This window comes from Pogona vitticeps, chromosome 6 (assembly GCF_051106095.1).
Source record: "Pogona vitticeps strain Pit_001003342236 chromosome 6, PviZW2.1, whole genome shotgun sequence".
Taxonomy (NCBI): Eukaryota; Metazoa; Chordata; class Lepidosauria; order Squamata; family Agamidae; genus Pogona; species Pogona vitticeps.
Window position 1 is genome coordinate 401,107 of NC_135788.1, and position 22,791 is coordinate 423,897.

General features: G+C 59.9%; 1 protein-coding gene and 1 long non-coding RNA gene across 4 annotated transcripts; one reads left to right on the forward strand and one right to left on the reverse strand.

The window, feature by feature from the left end:
- Positions 1-838: 838 nt before the first annotated feature.
- Positions 839-11,480, reverse strand: LOC110082536 (uncharacterized). 3 transcript variants are annotated; one of them, XM_073002625.2, is made up of 17 exons: positions 11,330-11,480; positions 10,665-10,771; positions 9,977-10,146; positions 9,717-9,847; positions 9,400-9,552; positions 8,672-9,113; positions 7,615-7,704; positions 7,035-7,095; positions 6,598-6,824; positions 6,203-6,445; positions 5,653-5,751; positions 4,952-5,145; positions 4,612-4,786; positions 4,323-4,479; positions 3,508-3,661; positions 2,049-2,160; positions 839-1,582 (listed from the first exon to the last, which is right to left on the reverse strand). In XM_073002625.2, the coding sequence occupies exons 1-17, from the start codon at positions 11,345-11,347 to the stop codon at positions 1,407-1,409; spliced, it is 2,709 nt and encodes a 902-aa protein (XP_072858726.2). In that variant the 5' UTR covers positions 11,348-11,480; the 3' UTR covers positions 839-1,406. The 3 variants fall into 3 exon arrangements, with proteins under 3 accessions (XP_072858726.2, XP_072858725.2, XP_072858727.2); XM_073002624.2 differs by having other exon boundaries at positions 7,035-7,113; XM_073002626.2 differs by lacking the exon at positions 2,049-2,160 and having other exon boundaries at positions 7,035-7,113.
- A 557-nt stretch (positions 11,481-12,037) lies between these two features.
- LOC140708016 (uncharacterized) lies at positions 12,038-15,889 on the forward strand. Its single transcript, XR_013537648.1, has 2 exons — positions 12,038-13,372; positions 15,469-15,889. It is a non-coding gene; the product is annotated as an uncharacterized LOC140708016 (long non-coding RNA).
- Positions 15,890-22,791: the final 6,902 nt, after the last annotated feature.

Sequence of the window (22,791 nt, forward strand, 5' to 3'; positions counted from 1 at the left end):
GGGAAGGAGCCGGCGAGCGGGTCGGGAGGAGCCAGGAGACACTGGCATTGCTGGACAATATCCTGCTGGTGGTCACTGCCTGTCCTCCAGGTCAGGACCGTGATGGTCAGGAACCCGAGCTACCTAAACGGGCAAGCGTTGGGCAGATGACCAGGGTGTCGCAACCCAGCTCTGCCCAGGTAGGAGCAAGCCCATGCCCCGCCTGACCAGCTGGCAGCCAGCACCCCCCTGTCCTCCATGAGCACCCCAGCCATCGCCAAGAACTGGCCCAGGATCTTCTGCACGAGCGAAGGGGACACCACTTCTAAGGCTCTCCCCAAAGCCGGATGCTGGGGATACATGTGCAGCTGGGCCGGCTCTACCTTCTCCACTGGGGAGCATGGCCCTTCCCGCAGGCCTGACAGGGGAGGTGCCCCTCATGCCCCTTGCCCAAGAACCTCCGAGAGGCCAGCCAGGGAAGGACGCCTCACCCTTTACGGCGACAGCTCTGAAGGAGTCTGCCGGCTGCCCCCTCTGCCAGGGCACCCCCACCCTCACTCAAGCCCAGGGCCAGCGAGTCCTCCTCCGTGGGCACAGGGGGATTCCAGGCCCCTTCCCCTCCACCTGACCCTTGCCTAGAGGGAAGAGGGAAACGGGCACTCCCTGCAGGGGTAGTGAGGAAGCAGCCAGAGGGGCAGGGAGGAGGAAGGAGAGGAAGAGGAGGAGGAAGAGGGGAAGGGAAGGAGGGCATGACAGTCCCCAGAGACCCTGCCCGATTCTCAAGTGGGACTCTGGCAGCAAGCAGCCTCCTCCTCTCTCCCCCCAGCCCCCCCCCGCCTCCTCTGAACAGACCGCCTCGTGAAAAAGACTCTTTGTTCTTTTTATTGCAAGTCTTAAGGCACAAATGGCAGGCAGAGGCCAGGGCCTGGATGCGCTCCGCTCGGTTGCCCTCACCCGCCCGGCTGCCCCAGGGATGGCCTCCCAGGGTCTTTCCTTCTGCCGCATCTCCTGCAACCAGTTGGTTCTTCCTCAAACTCTCTTCCAGGCTCTGATCAGTCTTGCCGCAAGCACCGTGTCCAGCTTCAGGTCACCCCCCAGGGAGCGTTTTCGCCAACGTTGGGACGGTGTCGAGGTGGGAATGAGCACGTCACGCAACAAAAAGCCTGGATTTCTTGACCACAGAACATGCCCCGTTCCTGCCGGTGCCCGAGATCCCTCACAGGGGATGCCCAGGCGCTCACTGATGGCCGCCTGCCTCTCTGGCGAGCCAGCTCTGCAGGGAACCAGCCTGGACTTTGTCTGGCCCTCGAGGGCAACCAAAGCAGAGGGAAGCTGGGAAAGCCCTCCCCCCCCCAAGCAGGGGGGGGGACACTGGGTACCCACCAGGCCCAGGGGTGGGAGCGGGGGCAGGGGCTCACCGCCCTGGCCTAGCTGGATCCTTCTTCATCAGAGACCTCCTCCCGGGCCAGGGTGCGCAAGTGGGAGGCCCGGATGCTGCCAAGGGCAGGGCAGGCGGCCTGCAGGGCGGCGACACCCGGAGCCGTCACTCCTGAGCCGTCCAGGTTGAGCTGGACAAGGGGCGCCTGGTGGAGGAAGCGAAGCCCTGGAGAGAAAGAGGGGGAGGGCATGGGGTGAGGCCACAGAGAGAAGCTGGGGGGCTGCGCTAGGGCAGGGGGTGGTCGATCCCAAACTGCAGGATCTGCCCCTGGCGCGCCTCTCCCAGACCCACAAACACACGACTTTGGGCAGTCTCTCTCTCTCTCTCTCTCTCTCTCTCTCACACACACACACACACACACACACACACACACACACCCCTCCTGCCGAGATGGATCAGTGCAGGATGGGACCTCACAAAGCCTCTGGTCTGAGCAGAGAACCCATCATGGTGGCTGTAGGGGAATCTTGCCTCTTGTGCCAGGGGCCCCTGCCCCACACCTCATGTATGTCCTCACCTCCTTCAGCCTGCCCCCCTTCATCCCACCTCCCGGGGGGTCCCATGTCCTGCCACGCACTCTGTGTGCCAGCCCAGGTGTCATGGAGGTGCCCTGCTCCCGCCCTCCTCTTACCTCGGTCCGTGAGGCGGGTGCGGCTCAGGTTCACCTTGAGCAGCTGCGGGCAGCGAGCGATGCCCAGCCTGGCGACTGTGTCCCCAACGGGTGTGCTGGCAAGACTCAGCACCTGCAAGGAGGAGCCATGACCACCACCACCCCCCTTCGAGTTCACCTGGCCGGAGACTCCAGGGCCCCCTGGCCCCCACCCCACCCCACCCCATTCTGCACAGCAGAGCCTTCTCTCCATCCCTACAGGTGAAGGAGATGCCCTTCCCTGGTGGGGGCCCATGGCTTCACCCCAGACAGAAATGGCCTCTGCCCCTCCCCCTCCTCCCCTATGGCCCAACAGCCCCACCCTGAGCACGGTGTCCCATCTCAGGCCTCCTGGGACTTTCTGGCCACCCCCCACGCATTCCACGCTCCCCGTTTCCAGCCAGCGGCCACTCTGCCACAGCACAAGGGGGCTGCAGGAGGACAGAAGCCTGGGTACAGCAACCCTAAAATGCCCAAGTAGCCGGGAGGGGGGGGGCAGCAGCAATGGAAGTGGCACAGCAGAGCCCGTGGTCTCCACCCGGGCCCCCATCTATGTTGCCTCTGCCCACCGTCCAAGTCGGGATGCTGGGAAGGACCTGGGGGAGCCAGGGAGGCAGCTGGCACAAGGGCATCCCACAAGTTAACCCCCCCCCCCCGCCATTCTTTCAGGCCACTGGAGTGACTGGAAGCTTTGAAGGGTCCCAGAGGGTGCAGCCCGATTGTCAAGGGGGGCCGGTGCCAGGAGATGTCGGCTCCCTTGCAAGGGCTGCCCGCTTGGCTTGGGGGAGGGTGTGTGTGTGTGTCTGTGCACGGGCCCAATCCAAGGCCCAATCTGAGCCCGACCCAGGTTCTGACTAGGCTTTCCAAGGGGTCATCCTTTCAGACAAGCCTGCTGAGGAGACCTGAGAGTTTCGGGGGGGGGGCTGCCCCCTTCCCTCTTGGTCCTCACGGGCACAGTGGATGAGGGCCCCAAGCTCTTCCTTCCAAGGGCCTCCGTGCAGGGCAGGGTGGTCTGGGTCACTGCAAACCCCGGCAGGGGCCGCCAGAAGGAAGGGAGGCCACATGAGAGCAGCCGAATGGACCAGCAGGGCCGCTTAAGGGGCCGGGGGGGGGGGCGCCTCTGGCTTGCCACAGAGACTAGTTGTTCTGTTCTCTGCAGTGGAACCAGCAAGTGTGCAGGCAAGTCTGGGGTGTGTGTGTGTGTGTGTGTGTGTGTGTGAGTGAGTGAGAGAGAGAGAGAGAGAGAGGGCAGACCGTGCCAGGGAGGCAGAGAAGGAACAGGGAGCAAGCAGGAGTTCTTATGCAAACGGAAGCCGGAGCACCCACAAGGCCCAGGAGCTCCCGGTTGGTTCTCCCGTCGGGGCCAAAGCCGCAGAGGCCTTCGCTTTGTGCCGGAGGCTGATCTCCCGGCTCCCCAGGGCCCACCTGGGACTGGGCGTACCTGCAGGTGGGGGAGGCTGGTGATGCAGCGCGCCACCCCCAGGCTGGAGACACGGAGGCGGTCCAAGCACAGCTCCTCCAGAAGCTGCAGGCTCCCCACGGGCTGCAGGCTGCTGTCCGTGGCCAGGGTGTTGCAGAGGGAGAGGCGGCGCAGCCTGCGGTGGGAGGGAAGGCGGAGGATGTCAGTGCTGGAGGAAGTCACTAGCCACAGGGTGGGGGGTGGGGGGGTTTATTCTGGGGAGGGGGGGCCTCTGACAGCAGGGCCATGAGAATGGGTGGGTCCAGGGAGGGAAAGGCCCTGCCCCCTTGGCGACTGCTGCCCAAAGAAGGTCCTCCTCGGGGCCCGCCCCACAGACAGAGGGAAGGCCTGGCTGGCCGGCCCTCAGCGTAGAAGAGTCGGGGGCTCAGCCAGCCCAAAGAGCTGCAGGGGATACCCCCTTAAGGGCCGCGTTGGCTCGGGGCGCCTTTCACAGTGAAGGTGGGGCACAGCAAAATGCTCTAGGCACAACAGTTTTCTATGGGGCTACTCAGAAGCAAAACAAATGGGGTTTAGTGGGGCTTTGGTCCCATGGAGGCTTGCAGCTGGAGAGCATGAGAGCTTCAGGGCCAGAGGCCGGGCTGAGCGATCCTGGACACCAGCCGAGGCCGCTGGGGCAGTACCTCCTCTCAGGGCCACGATCCAGCTGCCCCTTAAATCACAACGGCTGGCACATCTGCCCTCATCGGGGAGGGGGCCGCAGTGTCCTGGGATGCACAAACGCACGAGGCCAGGTGTATAAACGTGTGCCTGGGCGAGTGAGCTCCCGCACGCCTCACCTGCGCAGATGAGCAAGATGCTGCAGCCCCAGGTCGGTGACGCGGCTGCAGTCTGACAGGTCCAGCTCTAGGAGGCCCCCCAGGTGGCACAAGGCCGTCAAGCCCGCATCGGTGACCGTCTGCCGCCTCGGCAGGGAGAACTGCACCAGCGGGAGGCCTGGAAAAGCCACAAGAGGAGTTTGCCGGGCGCCCTCTCCGACCTGGTCCCAGGGAAGGCGGACTCAGGACCGTTTCTAAAAGGGGCAGGGGCACCGCAGAAGGCCCCCGCCCCGCCTCCCAGCTGCTCTACCTGAGATGATCTCCAGGGCCCGGTCGCTGTCAAGGGACTGGGCTCCCGAAAGCGTCAGGCGGGAGAGGGTGGGGTGCGAGGCCAAGGCCCGGAGAGCGGGCTCGGCCACCCGGGTGCCATCCAGGTGGAGCGCCTGCAGAGCCTCGAGCTGCCTCAGCGCCGACACATCTGTAACCTGCAGGCAGAGGACCCATGCTGTGGGGACCAGCCTCCGAAACCCAGCCCCTTGAAAAACACACACACACACACACACACACACACACACGGGGCCAGTGAACCGGCGGGTCCAGCCCCTGCTCCGGCCGGCACAAGCCGATTGGCCTTCTCCCACTCCACTTACGGCCGTCTGCTTGATGCTGAGCACACAGAGGTTGCGGGCATACTGGGGCAGGAGGCCAAGGGTGCTTTCCGTGATGCCTGTCTGGTTGAGGCTCAAATGCGTGAGCGTGGGAGGCGCTGAGAGCAGGAACTCTGCCAGGCCCTGGTCCGAGATGTGTGTCTGGTCCAGCGCCAGATGTGACAGGTGGGGAAGCCCTGTGGAGGGAGCAGCACGGAAGGGGTGTGTGTGTGGGGGGGGGAGTGGAGAGAGAAAAGCACCGGCAGGAGGGGCTCCTAAGGAAATGCCCAGGCCCTGAGTGCTCAAACCAGCGTGGCGTGGTGGTGGTCCACCCCCTCCTTGCCCCTGCCCAGGGAGCTGTAGGCATTCCAATAGCTTCAGTTGGGGCCTGAACCCAGCCATCTGTGTGCCCTGGGAAAGGGTCCCAATCTAGTCCCGTGTCTTCCCCTCCTCACAAACAGGCAGCAGACGATCCACCCTGGCAGGCCCAGGACGAAAGAGGAGGAACCCCTCCCTTCCCCTCCACCACCTCCTCTCCATCCTGGAATCCATTCTGTCCAACCTGGGCAGGCGGGTTTGAGTGCTCAGAAGAGACGGGCACCTTCCCAGGGGGCAAGTCCTCTTGGGCAGAGGGTCAAGGGGCAGCTCGCCTCTTCCCGTGGAGGGAAAAGAGGCCGCCGGTGGCTGGCCTGGGCCTGGCGTACCTCTCAGGAACTGCAGGCAGTGGTCTGTCAGTTTCGTGCAGGCGGAGAGGTTGAGCTGCTGGAGGCGGGAGAGGTGCTGGAGCACACAGAGGCCCTGGTCTGCCAGGAGGGGAGCAAGGGTCAGTTCAGGCCATGGGCAAGGGCCAGCCCTCCTCCCCCCGCGGATCCCATCACTGCCCCCACGGACCACCTCGTGGTTCCTCAACCCTCTCCCTTCTGCCTTGTCTGAAGGTCAACCGTCCCAGCACCTGCCTGATCCCCGGATCTGTAGAGCCCCCAAGCATTCCACAGTGGGTGGCCTAGGGAGAGGAAGCCCCAGGCCCTTGGCACTGGGGGCCCAGTCGGGTCAGCCCTGGCCCCTTTCTACCCACCGATTTCTCAGGAAAGCTTCAGCCTGCTCCTTGCAGCCAGAACAGCCAGGAAGAAGGGCTCAGGGGGAGGAACTAGAGGTATGGCACCAGACGCTTCCTAGGCGCCCCTGGGATATAAGCGCAGTCCATCGGGGAGGGTGCATCCAGAGCCCAGCTCCTGGGCCAGCCCAGCAGCTCACCTGTGATGACGGAGCAGGCCAGAAGGCTAAGGTGGCGGAGGCTGGGGAAAGCCCGCAGCTGGCGCAGCAGCTCATTGGTCGCGTAGGGGTAGCAGTCCAGGCACAGCTTCTGCAGGGGGCAGCCGAAGAAGAGGCGCAGGTTGCGCGGGGTCAGGAGGCTCTGCTGGATCATGGCCGCCAGCAGCTGCTCGGCCAGTCCAGGTGTCAGGGCAGCGAGGCTGCTGCAGTACTGCTTGCTGGGAGCTAGAAGGAGGAGGAGGAGGAGGAGGAAGAGGCCCACAGGGCTGTGGTCAGAGGCCACCAGTGGCCAGAGAGAGGGCAGGGCAGGGCAGGGCAGGGCAGGGCAGGGCAGGGCAGGGCAGGGCAGGGCAGGGCAGGGCCTCAGACTGTACCACCTGTGAGGAGGGCCAGGGTCCCCCGCAGAGACAGCTGGAAGAGCGACAGCACACGCGGAGGCAGGCACCCTGGGGGAGTCGTGAGGCCAGGCATGCCCTGCCGCCTCTCTTCCTCCTCCTCCTCCTCCTTTGCGCCCTGAGAGGCCACCTGCTGGAGGCGCTGTTCGGCTGCCTGGGCCACAGCCAGAGGCAGCGCCAGGGACTCAGCCCCACTCCCGTTGGCTTCCCTGGAGGTGAGGAAGAGAAGCAGATGATGCAGGACCAGCTCTTCATTCCCCCCCCCCCCCCACACACACAAAAGGACTCATTCCCCATGATCCCCGCTTGGTCACTGACCCCTCCCTTTTCTGTTACCCCTTTCTGACCCTCCACCTCCTGGCTCAAGACAGGCAGGACAGGTCATGACCCCACCGCCCGCCGGGCAGCGCCTCCTTCACCTCAGCCGGTTGCCTCCTTCCACGGGCCACGGGTGCCCACGCAGTTCTCTGGCAGCGCGTTCTGGAAGAGGCATGAAACCTTAGAACAAGAAGCAGACATGACCCCCCAATGAACATCAGGCCCTCCTCTCCCCGCCCCCTCCAAGCCTTCTACTTTCTCAGCCTCAAAAGGGCCTCCCTCATCCTCCTCCAGAGTAGACCCCCTTCCATGGGAGGCAGAGACCAAGCAAGTACTGGTGGTTGTGGATTCCCCCCCCCCCGCACCCCATGGGCGGAAGGACATTGGGGGCTGCCCTAGACGCCCAGCAGCCGCCACCAACCCGCAAAGGGCCAGGAAAAGCCTCTTCACCAGGTCCTCAGGTTGGGGGGGGGCAGGAAGAAGACCTCGGCACCCTGGCTGACCCTTGTGGGCCTTCAGGCAGCTTGCAGGCGCCGGCCAAAAGGCAGCTGCCTTCACCTCTTCCCCACAGCCCCTGGAGACCCGGTCCAACCCGGTCGTGCTCCGACCCCCCCCCCTTGCTTCCCGGCCTCCTCTTTTCCACTGACACCGCCCCCCCCCACCCTGTGCCACTGCGCTCACCTGGCAGATCCTCCAGGGGCACCGTCTGCCGGGTGGCTGCCCCAGAGCTCTGCTCCATGGGCACCTCGGAGTCCAGCTTACAGCCTCGCCCTGTGTGGGGGGGGGGGAGGAGGAGCCAAAGAGCCCTTCACCAGAGGGACCAAGGCGGGGGGGTGGGGTGGGGTGGGGGAGCCTAGGTGGGTGGGAGCTGCCCCTGCTCTCCAGCCCAGCCCAGCTGCTCTCGCCCACTCAGGCCAGCTGCTCTGCTCAGAGATGCTGAACGCTCTGGGTGGGGCGGGGGGGGGCTCTGGTGACCACCAATGCCCAGTCTGCTCCTGAGCCCCACCCAAGGGAGTGGTTTAGACCCACAAAGCTCCCTGCTGGGCAGGTGCCCAGAGAAGCCACCCTCCTCCCCCAGGAGCCCTCGGCCTGGCCTGTGAGATCCCGGACAGAGCTTCAGTCTCATAGATCGGGAGGGGGGGGGCGAGGGGGGGCGGGAGCGCTTCCTTTGCAACCCAGAGAGAGTTGAGCAGAAAGCCTGCCGGGAGGCGGCGCTGTCTGCCCGAGGCCGGCCCAGTATTGGCTCTCTAGCCGCCTAGAGTGGTCGCAAGGCCAGACAGGCGGGGTACAAATAAAATAAAATACGTAAATAAATTGGAGGCAGCTTCTTGGGGGACGCCTCCCCAGGGACGCCGCGTGGTCTCCAGGCAGGGCTGCATGGTGGGGGGCGCCCCTGCCCGAGCCTGGCCCCATCCAGCCTGAGCAGAGCTCCGTTGCTTCTCTGCCAGAGAAAACTCTCCCCCCCTCCCCCCCAGCAAAGCTACTCGAGCAGCAAGCATGAAATGCAAACAAACCCCGATCCAAATTGGAGGCACCACAGCAACCGGGGGACTCAGCTCCAGTTTCAGGGGCTGCTGGCCCAACTACGAAGGCACCCTCCAGGAACCACCCCCCCCACACACACACACACCCCGAAAAGAAAGAAAGAAAGAAAAAATCCAGGCTGGAATTGTGGCAAGGTCCCCACAAACAGCTGGAGCCGAGGTGTCCTCTCCTCTCCCAGCCATCGCCTGCTTACCCCAGTGGTGGTGGACAGGATGGTCGGGCTCCCCACGGCCGTGCGCTCTGGAGGGGTCCCCTGGAGCCCCCCTCTGTGCTGGGGAAGAGAGCGGGGGCTCTGCCTCTCCACGCTTCTGGGCGGAGGCCCTCTCCCCCGCCACAGGTTGCTGCCCGGGCCCCTCAGAGGGGGCTTCAGGGGTGGGCCTGAGGAGGGGCTGCTCAGAGGCCGGGAGCCCAGGCACCAGATCCACTATGCAGACGGTGGCGCTGGGGGCCAGGCCCAGAGCCTGCAAGGTGTGGGGCAGGTCAGCCGGACCAAAACGGCGCTTGGGAAAGCTCTGCAGGAAGGAGAAGGTCGGCGACAGCCCCGGGTGTTGAGACAGGAGGTGCTGGCGTACCCCCTCGAGGGACGAGTCCGCTGGGAAACTCTCGCGCACCGAGTCCCCTGCAGGGAGGCGGATCTGGAGAAGAGAGGCAGACGGGTGTGTGTGTGTGTGACGCCGTGGCCCCTGGGGATGCCGCCGGACCTGGGGAGTCCAGCCATGCTCTAGCCCAAGGCCACCCCCCCCCCACTGATTCCCTGGGCCTCCTCCCCCCCACGCTCCCCTGGAGCTGTCACACTGGAGACAAACCCTCCTGGTGGGGGCCACCTCTGGTCTCCCAGGGGAATCTGAAAGCAGCCCAGAAAGTCTCAGGAGCAAAGCCCTTGCGAGAAGCCCAGGACGCGACCGGCCGGCCGCCTCTCACCGTGAGCAGGCACTGCCCATCCCGGGGGAGCTGCTGGACCTTCTTCTCAAACGGGGCCGCAGGCGGCTGGACTGGCAAGGCCTGGCTCAACTGGGCCTTCGCCTGGAGATGTCGCCGGTCGTCTGCTATCCTTCTCAGCGCCAGCTCATGTTCCTTGGGGGGGGAGGGAGAAGGCAAGCGGGTGGCTGCCAATCCTCCCTCTCCGACAGGCCAGCCCCGGCGGCCAGAAGCCACCCGGCCAGCTCCGGGGTTGAGGGGGGAGGAGGGTCCACCAGCAGGAGCCCCTGATGGACGGCCTGGCCTTCTCCTCAGCTCACCCTCCGCCTGTCCCTCCTCTCGGCTTTCAGCTGCTCCACCAGTTGCTCTCGCTGCTGCTCCGCAAGTCCTTGGCTCTCGGCTCTCCTGGGGGCCTCCGGGGCGGCCCCTTCCGCCACACCCGGCCCACAGCCTGCCACCAGAAGGGGAGAGAGGGGGGCTGTGACAGGAAACGGCCTGGGAGGCCCCCACCCCTGCACACGGCGAGGACTCTCCCCTAGGTAGGTGGGTTGGGGAGAGCTGAGGCGGGCCACCCCTTCACCTGGAGATCCGAGGGCCGGGCCGGGGGCGCCTGGCCCGGAGGACACCTCCTCCTCCTGGGGCCGCCTGGGGGGGCTGAAGGCCTCCATCGCTCTTTGCCCTTGCGCTCCCGCAGGGCGGCTCAGGTGCAGGGTGGAGGCGAGGGGCTGCTCCATCCTCTCCTGCAGCAGCCTGGGAAAAGAGACAGGGCTCGGGCATCGACCGCTCGGGGGGGGGGGGGGTGCCGCCACTCTGTGTCCCCTGGCACGTCCAGCTGAAGGGTCCAGCGGGGCCGTCAGCACAGCTCCTCACGGCCAGAGGGACTGGAAGCACCGCCTTGGACCCTGACGGCTGGAGGGAGGAAGCCTCCCCGGCCGGCTGGCCAGCTGGCCTCTCCACCGTGGGCTTGCAAACGTGGCCGGCAGCAAAGCCCCACAGCCCCCGGGGGGGGCACCTCTGCTGGGCAGGCTGGAAGGCAGGACCAAGAGGCAAACTCCCACCATCACGGGGGGGGGGGGCGGAGGGGAGGCGCTATGGGCATTGACCATGTCCCAACGGTGTGCCCCAGTGCTGTGCCTCAGCCAAAAATAGGGGCTGGGGAGGGGGAAGGCGGAGGCTTCCCGACTCCCCCCTCCTCTGTGTCGGGGAAGGGGACCACACGGGGCCAAGAGTGCCAGGCTGGTCCCGGGGGGGGGGGGAGTGTCACTCACCAGTTGGCCGCCTCGGGGGCGCTGAGGCAGCCGGCGTGGAGGGCCTGGCGCACCTGGCGCTCGGAGAAGCCCATCTCGTAGAGGGTCCGGAGCAGGTCCCCCAAGGTCTGGAGGGGAGAGGAGGGGGGCCGGGATGAAACAAGGGGAGGGGGGAGGGCCCCCCAGAGCCTCTCACGGGCCGAGCCCCCGGGAGGGGAGGGGGGGCAGGAGAGACGGACGGACGGGGGAGCAGCAACAGGGCAGGCGCTGCCAGCGGGGGGGGGGGCAGGTCATGGCTGGGGGCGGGGGGGGGGGGAAAGCCAGCAGCCGCTGCCCCTAAGCGAGGGAGGCCCCGTAGGGCAGCTAAAGGGGGGGAGAGTGTGAGGGGCGGGCAGGAGGGATGGAAGGGGGATTCTGGGAGTTGTAGTCCGGAAGAGGATCCCCTCCCGCGCTCTGCGCCCCCCCTTCCATGTCCAGCCGGGCGCCAATCCGTCGCGGGAGGGAAGGAGGAGGAGGAGGAGGGGGGGGTCTCCGGTGCGAACAGCCTCCCCCCCCTACAAACGCGCGGCGGGAGGGGAGGGGCGGAGGGCGAGCAACAGCTGCCCGGACGAACTCCTGCCTGCCGGGGCACACAGCCCCGCGCCCGAGGCCCGTGCCCCCCCCCCGCCGCCGCCGCCGCCTCTCACCGGGGGGTCGGGCTCCATGGCCGGAGCGGCGCGGCCTCGGGGCTCCCAGGCGGGGGCGGTCGGTCGGGCGTTCGCTGCCTCCGTCGGTCACATGCCCCGGCCAAGGCGGAAGTGGCGGCCGGCGCCCCATTGGCTGAGCCCGGAGGTCAAGGGCCAGACGGCTCCGCCCCGGGATCCAAGAGGAAGGGGCGACGCGTGCCCGCCGCCTCCCTCTCTTCCGGTTCCCCTTCGAGGGGGCGGCTCCTGAAACCGCGGGGCTCGGAGAACGCACCCCCTTTTCGAGCCCCCCCCGTCCCCTTCCTCGCGGCGGGGGAGGGTGGCAGGCATGCAGGCAACGCCCCCCCCCGAAGAGAGCCACGAATTGCCCCTGGGCGGCGAGGGGAGGCCCCTCCCCACGAACCCCGGGGCACGGGAGGGGGGTCCCGTCTCCTCCGCACCGGGAGGGAAGGCAGGCAGGCAGGCAGGCAGGCAGGCGCTGCTTTGCAAAGGAGCTTCGCCTCGCCTCGCCTCGTGCCCGCTCCCTGCCCGCCTTCCTGCACGTCTGAGCGTGACGCGCCCGCCCGTGGGGCCGCGGCCTGTTCGCCACCCGCCCGAGGCAGGGACCGCCTGCCTGCCTGCCTTCCTTCCTTCCACGAGGGACTGCCCGCCAAGGGGGGGGGGGGGCCTCCGCGCCTCGGCCTCCACCCAGTCCCTTCCGCTGGCGGCTGCCAGGGTGTTGGGGGGGGGTCCTTCCCATACCGGGGAGGGGGGCTGGCCCAGGGCCCTCCCCAGGTGCTGAGCAAAGCAGAGCTCGGCAGGGCCGGGCAAGGGGGCGGCGTGGCAGGCGGACGGCGCCCGGGTGTGGGGAGGGGATGGGGGGGCGCTTCCCCTCCCCTGGGCATTTGGCATACAAACAAACAAACAAACAAAAAGCCTGGCAGGTCCTGAGCCTGCAGGTTGGGAGGGGAGGGGACGGGAGGGATCAAATTACTTGTTTCAAAGCAGGCGCCATAGAAAAGCTCCACCTCATGCCCAATCACGTAACAGTTGCTGGTTTTGTGGGAAACAGGTATAAATCAAGGGACTGTTACACCCAAGAGGGAGCCTTCAGCCGACAGGAGCTCTTGCCAATCTGAACAAAGGACTCCGGAAAGTCAGAATGCGGCTCCTAGTTACAAGAGGGATAAAAGAAAGCCAAACAGGGCTCATTTATGGCTTATGAGGTTATATTAAACTGCCAGAACTATAGAGGCTCATGGATAATCAACAGTGGCTCTACACAGCACGCAACTGATGTAAAAACATTTTTAAAAACTATACCACTGGAGAGATCAAAGTTGTTGATTGGGAACTGTGTAGAGATCCAAGGCAAGGGATCTGGGACTTTGCTGTGTCCAGTGCCAAATGCAATCTATGAAAATACTGTGAAAGAAGTGTTGTGTGTACCAAAGCTGGAATGCAACATGCTAAGTGTGTCAGCTCTTGGAAAAAAGGGTTTTAATTTACATTTTGATGGTGAAAAATGCATAGTTGAAAAGGACAATGAGATATGTTTGGAAGGTTAGGAATCTAATGGCGTCTATAAAGCCAGTCTCTTAGATGAAGGGGTGCAAATCAACACAGCACAGACGGTGCAAGAAGAGGTGAACAGCCTGGACCTGTGGCATCACAGATTTGCACATAGAGATATGAACGTGATCCTGGAACTGCACAATAAGAACCTAGTCAAAGGTATTGAGGTAAAGCCACATGACACAAACAAGACAGCCAGGTGCGTAAATTGCCTTACAGAAAAAGGGGTCAGACCCTCATTTTACTCAAATACTGAAAAAAGAAGCATAAAGGTGTTAGAATTAATTCACACTGACCTTTGTAGGCCAATTAATGTGCCATCAATGGGAGGCAACAGATATATTCTAATTTTTGTGGATAATTTTTCAAAGTATTATGTCACCTACCTACTGAAGGACAAGAGTGAGATCCACAACCTTCTGAGGAAATATGTGGCCAAGGTGAAGAACAAATTTGAAAGAAAACCTCAGGCGTTTCAATCAGACAACGGTGGTGAGTACATTTCAAGCCACACACAGACATTCTTTGATTAACAAGGTATTCTACACAGAAGGACTGTTCCATCCATACACACCAGAACAAAATGGAATAGCTGAGAGAAAACTAAGGTCTCTTCTAGAGATGACTAGATGCATGCTTGCAGGTGCAGAACTAACCAACAAGCTTTGGGGAAATGCAGTCATGACAGCAACATATCTACAGAACAGATTGCCAACAAAAGGCACCACAAAAACACCCTTTGAAATTTGGCATGGTAGAATCCTGAACATTTCGCACATTAGAGTCTTTGGGAGCATTGCATACTCTTACATTCCCAAGAAGAAAAGGCATAGATTTGACTCTAGAACTGAACAAACAATTCTTATCGGCTATGCTTCCAGTGTCAAGGGGTACAGTGTCATGAATCTGAGAACTGGTGAAGTCAGTGTGAGACACGTGGTTCACTTTGATGAACAAAGAAAGGCTGACAAGAGAGTGACTGTGCTAGACAGCTCTAAATGAGCAGGATCAACACAACCAACATCTCCTAGACATACAGTGGTGCCCTGCATAGCTACGTTAATCCGTTCCAGGATTAACGTCGCTATCCGGATTCTTCGCTATCCGGGCAGGGAAAACCCATAGGAACGCATTAAACTCCATTTAATGCGTTCCTATTAGGGAAAAACTCACCGGTGAGTGAAGAATCCTGGATTTGGCCGCCATTTTCGCTGCCTGGTAAGCGAGGGCAGGGCGCGAAAATGGTGCGGGCGGCCATTTTCTGCACCTGGTGGCCATTTTGGAACCGCCGATCAGCTGTTCCCAAAATGGCTGCCGGGTGCAGAAATGATTGCAATGCAATGTTTAGCCTATCTAAACATCGCAATGTGATCGCATTAGCGACCGCAAAAAACAGGTCGCTATGCGGATTCATCGTTAAACGGTGCGCTCATTAAGCGAGGCACCACTGTACTTATGCCAGTACCCTCACAACACCAAAGGAAGTGGAGGATAAAGATGAGGCACAGGATGAGATCAATACCAAAGCCCTGAGGAAAAGGGCAGGGAAGCCGCTTAGAGTGGTCGAAATGACTAGATAGGCGGGGTATAAATACAATTAAATAAATAAATAAATAAATAAATAAATAAATAAATAAATACGCCAAAAGAAGGGGATACAGATGGAGCAATAGGCAACGCTGTAGAACTGGAAGGTGGCACCATGCCACCAGAGGTTCCAGAAGTCAGAAGTTCATCACGATCCAACATAGGTGTGATGGCCCCTCACCTGTCCTACCTTGCAGACAGATGAACCAGCAACCTGGGAAGAGGTTGAACTAATGGCAACACAAGAGGGCGCCAAATGGAGACAAGCTGCAAAAGGGGATAGAAGCCTTACATAAGAATGAAACATGGACTCTGACAAGGCTGCCACCAGGCAAGAAAGCAATTGGATGCAAGTGGGCATTCAGAGAGAAAAAGGGAGCAGATGGAGAAGCGGAACGCTACAAAGCAAGATGAGTTGCCAAAGGATTTCTTCAGAAGTATGGAGAAGACTGTGATGAAACTTTTGCTCCAGTTGTCAGACACAGCACCATAAGAAGGCTTCTGAGTGTAGCAGCCTCCAGAAAGATGCAAATCAACCACCTAGATGTCAAGAGTGCATTTCTACATGGCTCTTGGTCTTGGTGTCCTCCTGGGGCAAATCCCCCTGGCCGTCCCCTTGCCCCCGTTGCACCCCTTTGCAGCTGGGAGGCCAACCCGAGCAGTCTGGACTACCCTTGGCCCACTCCAGGGGCGAGGGACCCGATGCAGCTCCTGCCATTTTCTCTCCGGGTCCCCCCATCAGGTGGAAGCTCAACCAGGGGATGGGCGGCTCCTGATCCTCGCCAGGCAGAGTGTTGCCCTCCTGCAATGGGTGGGGCCGTAAAGGGCTCTGCAGAAGCAGAGTTGACCCAGAAGGGACCCATGAGATCTTTGCCAGAGAAAGGCCTCCATCTTAGGTTAGACTCCCCCCCCCCCCCCCGCCGGCCGTGGCTTTGAGGGTGATGCTTGGTTGGATGGTTTTCAAGCTGACTTGCTCCCCCCCTCCCTCCCACACCCTACAGCCTTCCTGCTGGCCTTGGTGATCGGCTCCTGCTTGGCAGGCCTCCTCCTCTTGCTGCTGCTGCTGCTGCTCTTCACCATGTCCTCTTTTTTTAGGGTAAGGTCATAGAGGCGGAGAGTTTGAAGGGCAAGAGTCCAATGCCCATCCAAAGCAAAGCAAAGCAAAAAAAAAAAAAGCATGGTGCTTCTATACCACCCCGTCACTCTGGGCACAGTTTCATCCTGCAGGTTACACATTCTCCCCCCCCCCCCCCCGTGACTTCAGAGGATCCTGGAAGGTTGAGTCAGCTTCACACTGGCTACCTGAGCCCACTGGGATCAAACTCAGGTTGTGAGCAGAGGCTTGAATGCAATCCAGCAGTTTTAACCTCTGCACTCCAAAGCTCCCCCTGGACACGAATGTTCTTCCTCCCTCTCTTCCCCCACGACTAACCTCTGCCCTCAAGCTTGACCATCCCGCCATCCTGTCTCCTGACCCCCTCCCAGTGTGCCTTGCTCTTGGTTGAGTTTTGGGGGATGAGGGGCCTTTTGGCTGCTTCTCAACTGACTCGCTGCAAGGGAGGCCTTAGGGCTGGAAAGGGGGGACCCTGGGCAGGAATTCCAGAACCTGCAGCTTCTCCCCCCCTTGGAAAGTTGTAAAAAAACCCCAATTTCCCCTCTTCTACACAGTTGAATGTGCCAATCCTCCTTCCTGCCAGCCCTCCTACTGGTGATTGAGACGGGGGGGGGGGGGTAATGCAGTGCCATGTCCAGCACCAGCATCAAGTCCATAGCTGGGTGGGGAGGGAGCCTCTGAGATCTCCCCCACCACGCCCAGACCCTTATTCCGGGTTCTGAGCTGTCTGGAGTCCCTTTACAGGAAGGAAGGTAACCGGAGACCTGGGGGGGAGGGGACACACACATAACAACGAGTGGATGAATGAATGAATGAATGAATGAATGAATGAATGAATGAGTAACCAGCTGGTTACTTAGACCTGGTTGGGCTTTAATTCTGCCCTTGCTTCTCTGCCCAGGCTGGAATTCCAGGCGAGTCCCTGGGCCCTGCTTGCCTTCTTCTCTAGAGGAGCGTGGGTGATGTTAGCCCAGCAGTGCAAGAAGAAAGGCAAGGGAGGTTGCTGGGGTGGGGGGCAGCCCAGACCTGTGGGAGGATGGCACCTCCAAAGACTCTGCAGGGGCCTTGGACCACTGGAGGTGGAGGGCTGTGCCACATCTCAGCCGGGCAGGGCTTGGCATGGCTTTGAGGAAGGGGAGAGTGACTGGCGAGGGGGGGCAAAATCTCTCCCCCGCCAGACAGACATAATGTTCTCTTTTTTTGTTATTATTATTAAACATACTATACATCCAACGTAAACAACATAAACCTAACTCCACAATAAAACACAATTACATAATACACCAGAGTAATGTTCACAGAGCGGGGAAGACCTCTCTGTATCTGAGGGGCGGGGAGCGTGCCAACAGGTGGGTGGCACCCTCGCTTCTTCCCCGGGTCCAATTTCCAATCCTTGGCTGGACGGGGGGGGGGGTGAGTCAGGCGGGGCTTCCTGCTGGGAGACGGTGCCCTGCCTCGATGGCTGGCACCGGCTGGCAGGAGGTCTGACTCTGCAAGATGCCAGGGAGGGTCAGAGTCCAGGGACAGCCGGGGAACCCTCCGGGCCTCTTCCCCAGCGGCTCTGCGGCCCAACGGTGGCCGGCATTGGTGCGCACAGGAAAGACGGACCTTTTGGGGTGGTGTTTATGGGACAGCTTCCCTTGGAAGAGGGTCGCTTTTCGGTACCCTCTTTAGGGCCTCTTCTGCTCATTTCCCATCCCGGCCAGCAACGGTCCTTGTCCAGCTCCGTTCTGGATCAGGCCCCCCACGCCAGCCTCCCCTCTGGGATCACAGAATGACTGAAGGGAAGGGAGGGAAGGACGGAGAGCTGGAGGCCATGTTAAATTTGCAGGGGGAGGGGGGCTCACCCATCATCTTATGGCCACCTTCCTCACCACGGGTCATCATCTTTTCCTTGTTTTCCCCTCACACACCCCTGCAGAAAAGCTCAGCCTCCCCAGGGAGAGCCTCACCTTCCACAGCTTCCTCTCAGCTCTCCCACCTGTCTGGCTTCCCTGGGGGGTGCCGGAGGAGGAGGGGGGCAGCCCACACGGGATGTCGGGGGACCCTGGCCCTCTGGGAGCTGGTGAGTACGGGAGGTGGGGGAGTCGGCCTCTGCAGAGCCCCAACAAGAGATCGGCTCAGTGGACGTGGGACCCCCTCCTGCTCAGGCAAGCCTTCGCGGGTTTGCAGAAAAGGTGGCGCCGAGGCCAGGGGTGGGTCAATGGCCGCCCCACCCCCATACTCCCCAACAGTCCAGTCTGGGACTGGATTCAGCAACTGGCCAGGAGGGGCAAAGGGAGGGGGAAGAGAGAGCAAGCCCCGGACAGGATAGTGCCCTCTGCTTTCTGGGCCTGGGGGAACCCTACCTGCCTGGAACTTCAAACGAACATCTGGTCAGGTTGGGGTGGCTTCACCTTGGATGTTTGTAAGGGGGACGGGGTTAGGGGGCTTCGAGCATCTTCAGCCCCCTTGAAGGCTCGAAAGGGTGCTCTTCTGAACGGCAGGCCCTCAAAGACCTTCTGGAGGCAGAGGCCCAAGCGCTGAAGCCCCGAGGCGCCCCCTCCGCTTCACTGGCCTGACTCCTTCCTCCCCCCCCCAAGGAAAGAGGGACCTGTAAGTGAATCACACAGACGAGCTGTGTTTTCCGTGAGATCCCGAGGAGGACGGCCAAACCGTTCAGCCTGCTTCCGTCCAGAAGCCACAGCCGTGGGAGGCAACGCGCCTGCTGGTGATCCAGAACCTCATGTCTGGGAATTTAAGGGTAAAGCAGGTGCCCCACCCATCCACCCCACACCGGGCCTCCCCCGTGAAATTTCTCCTGCTGGGAGGAGAGGTTTTCATCCTTCCTGCCAGAGGAGATGGTGGTGATGTGGCTGGTGTGTGTGTGTTTGTGTGTGTGTACACACACGCACGGGGTTGGAATGTCTTCTCTGCCCCCTGTTGCGCCAGCAAAGCCTGCCCAGGAGGCCTCCGTGGGGCGCCTCCCTTTTCCTCTCTGGCGTTTTGCCTGCCCTGTGCTGGTGGCTCTGCTCTGGTGGCTCCCTCACCGAGATGCCTCTTTCCCAGAGTTTCTGCCTTGCCTTTGGTGGGTTTGGGGTGAAGGCCGAAGAGGCTGCCTGTCGCGGGCAGACTGTTTCTCTCCTGGGACAGCTTGTGCAACTGGCATTTGGATGCCCTTGGAATGGAAAAGCAAGTGTGGGGCTGCCATTGAAAATGACCAGGCAGGGGCTGCTGGAAGTTCCCCCCCCCTTCCATCTCTCCTTTAAAACTCTTTGGTCCCTGGCTGAATTTCAAGGTGTCTTGAACATTTTAAATCATGACTATTTATCCCTGTAAGTGTATTCTGTAGATAATCTCTTGGTGAAAAACGGTGGGCTTCAATAAATGGTCACAATTCAACATCTTTCTTTCCTTTAAAGAATTTTAAACTCAAAGTCCTGGAAAGAGCCAGGGGCTTCACGACCGCAGCAAGTGGACGGACACTCGCCTCCCTGCCAGGGCACGGTGTCTCCCCGCTGTTTCTACCGTCATGGTCCTTTGTGTTCAGGAACGGAGGAGGTTGCCATTAGCAGCTGAGAGCAGCTTGTCCTCCCTGTTCAATGCGCTGTGGCAAAACGCTTTGCTTGAAAGCCTTTGAAGGGGAAAGGATTAGCTCGGCCTTCCCCGGCAGGAGGCTGATGCTTTTTGCGCTGGCCAGAGAAAAGCCGGAAAACAAAAATACCCACCTCCACCTCCACCGGGATCCCCCCCCCCCGTTTCTGGGAGAGATACTCACTGCCTGGTTCTTCCGTTCCACGTGCACATCTTTAATTAAGTTGTGCCGTAGTTTAAGTTTCCCTCCAGCCTGTGGCATTCACTTAATTGCAGGGCTCCTCTGGCTGTGCAAAAGCAGGCTTTGAATGCCCTCCTCACCTTTCTGGCAGCCCTCTGGCTCTCTATAGGCATTAAGGGACATTAACCAACCAATCCGGTTACTTTGAAAGAAGCCGTGAAGGGGCTTGCGGCGCAGCGGGGGGGGGGGGCGTTGTCCAGGCGAGCTGCTTTCTCCTGGGTCAGCAGGTGGCAGGAGGCAGACCCTGGAAGAGGCAAGCAGCCCACAGCCCAGGCACCCCCTGACGGAGGGCCAAACAACCTCCTGATCAGCAGGCGAGGCCCTGGACTCTTTGCCTTCTTGGAAAGCAAACTTTGGTTTTTCAGGACCAACATGGTTTGGGATCTTCCTCTTGCATTTTCCGCTTCAGACTGCCTCAATTGTTCATTACCAAAGTCTATTCTGCACCGTTAATTTTTTTTAAGAGCCCTGTTCTTTTTAGGCTTAACTGGGGGCAAGGGGGTGTGCATTGCCACCTTCTAGCTATCTATATTGAATTTAAATTTGCAAGTCTCCCTTTTTGAACTTCATTCTGTGTTCTGTTCTTAGTATGTTGTGGGCCTTGATTCTTCTCAAAAATTAGTAATACTAAATGCTGACGTAATTTGCATTGTTGTATTCTTATTGACCTAGCGTACCCATTAACTAGTTCTGCTAGGTTCCTTCCCACTACAGTAGTTTTATTTTATGTCTCTTCTTTCCTTCCTTGAATCCTCTCAAGTTTGTTCTGATGATCTGCCTACTGTCTCTTCTGCTCCTTCAATAGACCTATTTCAGTCATCTGAAATTTCCAGATTCATTGTTCCATACACTTCCTAAATGCCAGATTCCCCCCCCCCCCAATCAAGGAGAAACGTGCTGCTTTTCGGTTATTCACCCTTGTTTCTTCAGCTGTCTGATTTCCAGACTCCCTGCCACCCCCCACATAGTTCAACATTGCAATGAGCAAGACTTCCTTCAGGAGCAGAAGGGTTCAGACTACATTTCACAATTCACAAGATTAACTCGGATTCAAAGTGACCTGGACCTATTGGTAAACTGTGCCAGAACAGCAAAAATGAGTTTCAACAGAGAAAAAGACAACAAGTTCTAAACTTAAGCAGGAAAAAGCAAATCCAAAGTTATAACTTGTGGGGGGGGGGCACCTGGCTTGGTTAGTACATGTGAAAAAGATCTATAGGTCTTAGTCCACCACAAGATATGTCTGAGTCAAAGATGTGGCGCTGGGGCAAAAAATGAACGCAGTTGTAAGGCTGCATCAAAAGTGTTGTATCCAGAAATCAGAGGAAAGCCACGACCTATAATTTGCAAGATTTGACTGAGGCTGTTTATGACAGGATCTGGGGGGGAGTGGGGCGGGGTGGCAGTGGTCATCAGTTGCTAGTCACCATGCCTCAGCAATGACCTGGCCTCACATAATGGCAGACTCCTCCGGCTTTGGTCAGATTTGGCTGGGAATGCTGTGGCCAGTCCTGAGCGCCACCGTTTACAAAGGGCATCAGTAAGCTGGAAGGTCTCCAGAGGAAGGGGACCATGAGGGGACACATTCTGGACACTATGGCCTACAAGGGAGGCTTTGGAAGAGCTGGACGGGCCAAGACTGGGGCACAGAAAGCTGAATAGGGATAGGACTGCTGTCTTCATCCACGTGAAGGGCTGTCAAGCAGCCACGCTTTCTGATGTCCCAGAAGGACAGGACCCAGAGTCTTGGGTGCAAATTACCAGGATTTTGGCTAAAACACAAGGAATGACTTTCTAACAATGGAACACCTTTGCAACAGTGGGAATGAATGGCTGTGGGAAGCGGAGGTCTCTCTCCTGGAAGATTGAACGGCCGCCTGCCAGGGGTGCTTCATCCGTAGATCTCTTTCTTTGGCATGAGGTTCAGCTCAGTTCCCTCCGTCCTCTCTAGCTCCATTGTTCTGTGACAAAGACCCTGTGGCCCAAATGGAGCAGAAAGGGAAGGGTTTGAACTTCCTCCCTGGCCCAGCAAATTCCCTCCTGACCTTAGTTGCTGGAGTGCTGGTGTAATGGGAGAGCCTGTGGAAGTTGCAGTGACTCTGTGTGTGTGTGGGGGGGGAGATTTGCCATTCACCCCACATTAACCTTATGCTTTGTGTGTGTGTGTGTGTGTGAGAGAGAGAGAGAGAGAGAGAGAGAGAGACTCAAAGACACTCTTGGAGCAAAGAGGGCAATGAACTTGGTTAAAGTGACTTGGAAGCAGGCTACTGATGCGGGATGATGGTCTGTTTTTTGAGAAGACGGCACACGCAAATGCATGCCTAAAGGTGGAAGAGCATGGGCAGACATCCATACCCCAGAAGGAAACCGGAGGGGGGGGGATCTGAACTCCCTTGCAGCCACTCCCTCCCTCCCTCCCTCCCTCCCTCCCTCCAACTGCACACAGACATCCTTTGCACAGGTGTTATCAGAGCTCTGTAAAGTTATCAAAGTCCTGAAATGTGATCTTTGCTGTGCTATAAACTGAGGGTCAAGAAGGGGAAAACCTGCAGATGGGCTGATTTGTTTTCAGTGTGGAAAGTGGAACAAGACGTGCCAGCCGGTGAGGCCGCTTCTTCCCGGACTATCTCTCCTGCAGAAAACAAGTCTCTGAGATATGAAGTGCAATAGACCAATACTGTCTCATACAGTCAGTAAAAGCAAACAATAATTTGGAAAAAAACAACACACCTTTTTCAGAGTATGAAATGAAACTCCAAACCAGGGGTGAGACCCAGATGTGCCACAGTCTAAAAGGTGGGCCGTGCAGGCTGCCTTGAATCCTGCAGGAGGGTCTCTCGGCCGGTCCCCTTGGAGAAACCACCCCATGGTTGGCTGCTGCTTTCTCCCAGCATTTCACCTGAGCACACGGCGGGGGGGGCTGTCTTGTTCCCCACCACCCTCACCGCCGCTCTCACCACCACCTGAGCCCAGCTTCCCTGGGGGAGCTCCGTCACGGGCCACTGGGGCAGGCAGGCAGGCGGGCCCACAGAAGGAAGGGGCTCAGGCGGGAGGGCCGCTCAACTCAGCTTGGGTCTGCCTGATAGGGCTGGGGCTGGGGCTGAGCAAGGTCCTGTGGGGAGCCAGGCCAGAGGGGCTTCTTGGGCTTAGCCTCGGGTTCGATCCCGTCCTTGGCCAGGAGTTAAGCTCCAAGGCGGCACCCTTCTTCCTCCACGCTGGACAGCCCTTTCTGAGCCCTTGCTGCCAAAACAGTACCCAAGGTGGGTACAGCCAGTATCTCCTAACGAACACAGAGAGAAATGCAAACGGACCTCTACAGGGTCTCTGAAAGATCTATTCTGCAGAGAATAGGAGACACACTTAGAGGTCATGCTCTCTATGGAACCCCGTGTCTCA